General features: G+C 34.2%; 2 protein-coding genes across 2 annotated transcripts; one reads left to right on the forward strand and one right to left on the reverse strand.

Moving 5' to 3' along the window:
- The first annotated feature begins 314 nt into the window (after nucleotides 1–314).
- LOC129307730 (uncharacterized) lies at nucleotides 315–3,711 on the forward strand. Its single transcript, XM_054948601.1, has 6 exons — nucleotides 315–674; nucleotides 2,244–2,502; nucleotides 2,614–2,650; nucleotides 2,763–2,868; nucleotides 3,215–3,325; nucleotides 3,418–3,711. The coding sequence occupies exons 1-6, from the start codon at nucleotides 351–353 to the stop codon at nucleotides 3,532–3,534; spliced, it is 954 nt and encodes a 317-aa protein (XP_054804576.1). The 5' UTR covers nucleotides 315–350; the 3' UTR covers nucleotides 3,535–3,711.
- Nucleotides 3,712–4,627: 916 nt separating this feature from the next.
- LOC129307729 (pentatricopeptide repeat-containing protein At5g50990) lies at nucleotides 4,628–6,871 on the reverse strand. The gene is made up of 2 exons (XM_054948600.1): nucleotides 6,698–6,871; nucleotides 4,628–6,581 (listed from the first exon to the last, which is right to left on the reverse strand). Exons 1-2 carry the CDS (start codon nucleotides 6,834–6,836, stop codon nucleotides 5,062–5,064), a joined length of 1,659 nt encoding a protein of 552 aa, XP_054804575.1. The 5' UTR covers nucleotides 6,837–6,871; the 3' UTR covers nucleotides 4,628–5,061.
- Nucleotides 6,872–6,986: the final 115 nt, after the last annotated feature.

A 6,986-nucleotide genomic window follows, 5' to 3' on the forward strand; every position in this document is an offset into this window, starting at 1 on the left:
AAAATATAAAAAATTTATTATTTATAAATAATTATACAATATAAAATTTTTATTTAATAATATTTTTAGTTGAATGAAATTTTAATCCTTAAAAAAATAACATAATTAATAATAGAGAGTTTTAAAAAATAAAATTAAAAATTTGAGAATTTAATTTTAAATTTTTAAAAATGAAAAAAGTTATATATAACTGTTTTAAAATTTAAAAAAAAATATTTATTTTAATGTAAAATAAAAGAAAAACTTGCAAATGACATGCCATATAAATTTGGAAGGGGAGAAAAAATCTCCTTCCCCTTCCTAAATAAATAGGGTCCGAAAGTTTATATGTAAGTTCCAGATTTGCCATAATGTCAGAATCTCCCATATCACCATCTCAACCTCTTGAAGATTCCTCGCCGAAGGCCCCGTTCTCTCGGCGATCCAGACAAAAAGACCAAATGGCCTGTGGAAACAGAGATTTTGCAATGGAGGCAGAGAAAGTGAACAAGAGTCCTAAGAAATCATCCCCATCGGAGTCCGAAGAAGATTCGGCCGACACAAACGAATACGAGGAGGCAGAATCAGAATTCCAAGTTGCAGATGGAGACGGTGTGGAAAACAGCACTGAAGCAGAGCTCACCAAGATCCCTCTCATGAGAGCTGTCGTTGAAGCCAAAGATCCCTCCGCCAAGGTACCATTGTTTGAATTCTCGTAGGGTTTGAGCTTTCTGAAATTGGCACGATTTGTTCATCCAGAAGTCAGAACTTGTGCTTCCCAATTACTTCCAGGTTAAAACCATGAATCAGTATCGTACATTTCTTACGATGCTCTCATGCAGCCAAGCCAGCTCCATTTATTCGGTTTCTAATAATTTTAGCCCCTTCATCTTTTCTCTGTATCGTTCCAATTTTATTGGACATCCCCCAAACGACCACACTTAATTTTTCTCTAGTTTTCAACCGAGTCGGAGATAATCGACCAGTTCAAATGTCAAAATCTAACCAATTAATTTCTTTGAAGAGCAGACTCATCGGCATCGACGACACCACTGATACGTCTAATTCAGTTTCTGTCGGTGTCTTCCACCAGTACTCCTCTAGCACTAATAATTATTTGGGCAGAATCTTAAAATCCTGTTTAATTCTGAATATCTATGCCTTAAAATTATAAGATATTTTTAATTAAAATTTATTTTTAATAAAATAATTATTTATTTTTATATTAATTTTATATTTTTATATTTATTTTATGAGACACCTTTATATTTATTATATTTAATAAATATAAAGGTATTATTAATAGGGATATTAAAAAAAAGATAATAATTACACTTCAAAATATTAAAAATATTTTATATTTTTTGACATTCAACTTATTAAAAAATACTTTATATTTTTTAATAAAAATAATAAAAAATATTTTAAAAAATTATATATAATTTTTTGGTTCTTTCAACTTGTAACAAGTCTAGTTTCTTCATTGAAAACATTTCAGTAAGTCGATACTGCTCGATTTTTATAACTCTTTACTTCAATAAATTAGAAGATTGAGTTATATTGAATCAAGTTAAAATTCTAAAACTAAATCGATAATTAAAAAAAACTATAAAGTTTAAGAGTTATATTATTCATTTTTTTAATATTACTCCTCATTAATTGTATTAAATTGTATTATTTTTGTTTAAAAATGTAAAATATTTTTAGAGGAGTTAGATATTAAAAAATATAAGATATTTTTAATCTTTTTAAGTTGTAATCATTATCTTTTTTTTAAAAAGTACTCCTTTTAAATAAATTACTTTATATTTTTTAGAGTGAAACATCCTGTTAAATAGATGTAAATATAAAAGGATAAAGTTAGTTTAAAAAAAAACTATTTTATTGATAGATGAAATTCAATTATAAATACTTTATATTTTTTAACACAATGAGTAGTTTGAAGATATTTTATTGTAGCCATTAATTTTTGTGACGTGACAAAATTAGAAAGTCTAATATTTTTTACTAGTTCATTTCTTAAGAACTACTCTGTGAAGTAAGTTAACTTAAAGAAGTAATCTTTTTCAGTATCAATTAATTGGCACTTAAATAAGATGAGAAATTATTTCCAGAAAATCAACTAGTGACTTAAGAAAAATTAATTGATTTGAGAAATTTATAGAGCAATTTATGCTAGTCATTGTATGATTATCTTTAGTCTGGCGCTTATGCTTTGCAAGAAACTGAAAATTTACATGATTTATGGGTAATAAATATTTCAGGATGCAGATGACTTGACGATTAGGAGATTCTTGCGTGCTCGTGACTTAGACATAGAGAAGGCTTCAGCAATGTTTCTCAAGTATTTAAAATGGAGACGATCATTTGTTCCAAATGGTTTCATTGCCCAATCAGAGATTACCAATCAGTTGGCTCATGAGAAGGTGTACATGCAAGGAGTCGATAAGATTGGACGACCTATAGCAGTTGTCTTTGGTGCAAAACATTATCAAGACTCTGACGGCTTCGATGAATTCAAAAGTCTGTTTCCTCTCTCTCTCTCTCTCTCTCTCTCTCTCTCTCTCTCTCTTTCATTGATTCAAACCCAGCTGCAGATTTCTTACTGGCGAGCAACTTTTTTTCTGGGTGCAGGATTGGTGACCTATGTTCTTGATAAAGTGATTTCAAGGTAACACTTTATCTTGTATCTTTTAAACAAATGTATTATCAATTTTTTGAATCTAGCATGAGCTTGCTTGAATATAATAATGCATGTTTTTTTTTTTTTTTTTATGTATCAGGATACCACCGGGACAAGAAAAGTTTGTAGCAATTGCAGATCTTGAAGGATGGAGATATGCAAACAGTGATGTTCGTGGATATCTAGCTGCTCTTTCTATTTTACAGGTAAGTGTGATTTCGCTTGCCCAAAGACTTCAAAAGTTGAATGAATAAAATAATTTTAAGAATAAAAGGTTAAAAATATTGAATATTAAATAATAATTATAAAAACATAAAAGCTATTGCCAGACACGGGCCCACGGCACCATCATCCCAAAGAGGGGTGTGATTAGTTTTAATAATAAGTAGTAATTAATGAAAGCTCTAACACGGTGACATCGTTAAAACATCGAACATGGTAACGTACCTTCCAATATTCCGTTATTCATGGAATCAGTAAAGCTTTTCTTTAGCAGAAGGATCTCAATCTCATGATCATTTTCTGAATTTCTTTCTCTGTTATTTTTGCCAGGATTACTACCCAGAAAGACTGGGGAAGTTGTTTATAGTGCATGCGCCCTCCATATTTATGACCGTTTGGAAGATGATATACCCCTTCATTGACAACAAGACCAAGAAGAAGGTAGCATTTGAAATCTACAATTGCCTGAATCATTTAAGTGCAAGAAATTATTAACGAGCATGTGATAGTGATCATGTTGACTATTTTTGCAGATAACCTTCGTGGAGAAGAGGAAGATCAAATCCACACTGATGGAAGAAATAGACGAAAGTCAAATCCCAGAGATATATGGAGGCCAACTTCCATTAGTTCCGATCCAGGATAGCTAATAAGCTATTTTACTTACCACCATATGCTTGTCGTGTATTTAATTTTATGATTTGTATTATTTTCTTGCCCAATTAATGGCTCCCTATGCTGTATCAAATGTTATATAGCATTAGAATTCCACATTATAATGAGGTTATATTTCTATATATTCAATTTGCGACTGCCTTTCATCTTTCTATATATTTCTGTCATCTTTCACATTCTAGTAATAAAACCGTATTGATCAGTAAATAAAAAAAAATTAAAAAAAAAATTTCTACATAGAAGTTTAAAAGTACTTGGAGATGGGTTAGTAGCAGTACCTGATCACTCAACCTTTGTTGAAGATCAGTGCAAGCCAAGCTTGTAACAAAGGAAATTCTGAATGAACAAGTCATTCATTCGTCTTCTGCGGATAGGAGCAATGAATCATCTGCTGCATCTTCCAATTAACTCGGCAGCCGGTTCAGGAAGCGGATGAATTGTGTCCTGACTTCCAGGAGACATTGACAATTCGACAAACGTTAGCACCAAATGAAGCCAGTGATAACCTTGGGTTTGTCATCCAACATAATGCACTCTTCCTCTGTTCATTATCACAGCTCTGTCACATGATCAACATCAATATGAAGTTCTTTCGTACGATTAAATAGTAGTTACTATTTAGTGGATCTCACCACCCATTTGACTCAATCTAAGCGTCAATGAATTGCCATTTGCCACCTGCAGCACTCAATGTTTCGAGTTTCAAAGAATTTACTTATCTACAACACTCAATTCAATGGGTTTTCATTGCCACCTTGTCCAACTTGAGTTGTGAAAGAATGGTTGCATAACCATAAGTACAGCCAATAATTCAAACCAAACCTAACAGGCTAGTCCAAATCCTCCCAAAAAAATTTAAGACCGGACTTAAAAAAAATATACTTTTTTTATGTTTGGATCAAGCTTAATTATATAAAAAATATTTTAATTTTTTTTATTTTTAAGTTTGGCCTGGATACCTGGATATATTTCATTTATTTATAAAAAATATAAAATATAATAAATTTTAATTAATTCTTTAAGTTTTATATCATTTTATACTAAAATATCATATATTTGAATCCTATATATCATTTAAATATCAAAAAAATATATTTTATAAAATAAGATAGTTAATTTTAAAGTACAAAATTAATTAAAAATAATTTTAAAAATAAAATTCAGGTATTCAGCCCACCTGTAGCTCTAAGGAATTCGGACCGAACTTCGCTATTCAGGTTTTTTCAGTGAGTCAGGCCTCTTTCGACCCGACTGAATTCCCAGCTTTAACTATGAGCTAGTGGGCAGATATTCTTGATGGATTCTCATGGCATGGAGAATCCGACTAACCAGGCCTCACTGCCTCATCAATCATCATTGCCATATGAACAAGATTTTGCTGCTTGTGCATAAGTGCTGACAATTCTCATTCATTAGATGCCCGAGGATTTTGCCTTCATTCACCGAATACCATTGTATAACTTTGTAGGGAATTCTGTGAAATCAACTCTCTTTAGCTATAGCTACCAGTAGTCTCCACAAGAGCACAAACCACCTTCAAAGTGGTGAAAACGGATACGATCTCTCATAAGTATTACTCTGTTCAAAACCCTCGACGAGATTTTCATCAAACTATGACAGTCTTGACAGATACGAAGGTTTTTCCAAATCCTGATTTCTGTTCCCGGGCTACTTTTCAGGATCCCATAGGCCAATGCCAACTTCTCGCTGTGAAAACTTAAATTTTCCTCCTTCTCCTCTTCAGAAACATCCATCAAAACCAGTTCAGTCAATGGCATGAAACCTTCCAACTTAGCCCTTTGGATCAAACCTTCCAGCACTCTGTAAATCGCTTTTATCTCGGCATGTGACTTATCAGCAGCCTTGAATTGATGAACTGTGCCTCCTAACTCAATCCAACTCTTACCTCGGATTTTCCGAACTCCTCCCATTCTCATCAAGTGTCTCACTCTCTCCGAACTATCCCACTTGTTTAAAGAGCAATACATATTTGACAGCAACACATAATCTCCACTCTCTATACGGGATATATTTGAGATGGCAATCTCGCCTAGTTCCTTCTTTCTATGTGTTCTACAAGCACTAAGAAGTGCCCTCCAGATAACAACATCTGGCTTCATTGGCATCTCCTTAATAATAGCATAGGCCTCTTCTAAGAGCCCTGATCGCCCCAAGAGATCGACCATGGCTCCATAATGCTCCAGTTGTGGCTGAATCGAGAAATAACTTTGCATCAAATTGAAGTATTTGCGACCCTCTTCAACCAAACCACAATGGCTGCAAGCTGCAAGAATCCCGATGAAGGTAATTGAATCAGGGTAAACGTTTTCCATCTTCATCCTTGAAAATAGTGCAAATGCATCCAAAGCAAGTCCATGAGTTGCCAACCCATTAATCATTGAGTTCCAAACAGAAACGTCATCGCGCCTGACGCTTTCAAAAAGTTCTCTAGCCACATTGATTCTGCCACAGTTTGCATACATGTCAATCAATGCCGAACTCAATATATAGTTCAGTTCTAATCTTTTCTCGATCATCAAATTATGCACCCATTCAGAATAACTGAGAGCACCTAGGCGTGCACATCCGGTGATCATGGAAGCAAATGTGAACCCATCAGGTTCAACCTCCGAGCTTAGCATCTCCCTGAAAAGCCTCATCGCGTCACTGAATCGTGAGTTCTTCACATAGCCTCCAATCATGGAGTTCCACGAGACCACATTTCGAACAGGCATTTTGTTGAACACCTTCTTGGCAATATGACATTCCCCAGCTTTCATAATGCTTTCTATTAATAAGTTCATGGTGAACAGATCAGCAGATGAACATAAAACACAATCTACAACTTGATGGGTAATATGATTGAGACGGAGACGCGCATACGTCAAAATCAGAGATGCTACAAGAGACGGGTAGGTTCCATATCCAAGTACAATAACTCTGGCGTGGGTTTTAGCCGCAGTTTTAAAATGCTTAGAAATTCTACAAGCTTCAAGAACACGGCAGAGACCCTTGTGATCATCTGAGATATGTTAAAAACAAGAAGAAGATTTATTTGACTGAGAATTTCTTTCAGAAATAGATAGGCGAGGACAAAAGACGAAGATTTCAGGAAGCAAAACGAGCGAGGGAAAATACCAGTGAGGGAATTGTGTGCGGCAGATGGGGATAAGAGCTTTTGCAGTGAACCATTAGTGTGTAACTTAGGTGACTCGGAAGAGGAAGCAAATCTCTTGGCTCCGTATCCTGCCTTCCACAAAGTCGCCGTCGTTTTCATCAGTGATCCTTCCTGTTCCTCTGCAATGTTTCCATGGCTAGACTGTCACTGATATTCTATTGTAAAAAACCTGTCATATCTGCTCATGGGCTTAATGGTATTTTAATTTGGACTGCTCTCTAAGGCCCAATTTTATAAAAGATTGCCTAG

The sequence above is a fragment of the Prosopis cineraria genome, unplaced genomic scaffold (genome assembly GCF_029017545.1).
Source record: "Prosopis cineraria cultivar Desert tree isolate PC_DT_omini unplaced genomic scaffold, ASM2901754v1 PC4, whole genome shotgun sequence".
Taxonomy (NCBI): domain Eukaryota; kingdom Viridiplantae; phylum Streptophyta; class Magnoliopsida; order Fabales; family Fabaceae; genus Prosopis; species Prosopis cineraria.

What these genes read in the sequence shown, in the direction of transcription:
- LOC129307730 (XM_054948601.1), top strand. Translation starts at nt 351, where the DNA reads ATGTCAGAATCTCCCATATCACCATCTCAACCTCTTGAAGATTCCTCG. An exon ending in CCAAAGATCCCTCCGCCAAG is followed by an intron (nt 675 to 2,243) that starts GTACCATTGTTT and finishes TAAATATTTCAG; the next exon opens with GATGCAGATGACTTGACGAT. An exon ending in CTTGATAAAGTGATTTCAAG is followed by an intron (nt 2,651 to 2,762) that starts GTAACACTTTAT and finishes TTTATGTATCAG; the next exon opens with GATACCACCGGGACAAGAAA.
- LOC129307729 (XM_054948600.1), bottom strand. Translation starts at nt 6,836, where the DNA reads ATGAAAACGACGGCGACTTTGTGGAAGGCAGGATACGGAGCCAAGAGA. An exon ending in CGCACACAATTCCCTCACTG is followed by an intron (nt 6,582 to 6,697) that starts GTATTTTCCCTC and finishes AACATATCTCAG; the next exon opens with ATGATCACAAGGGTCTCTGC.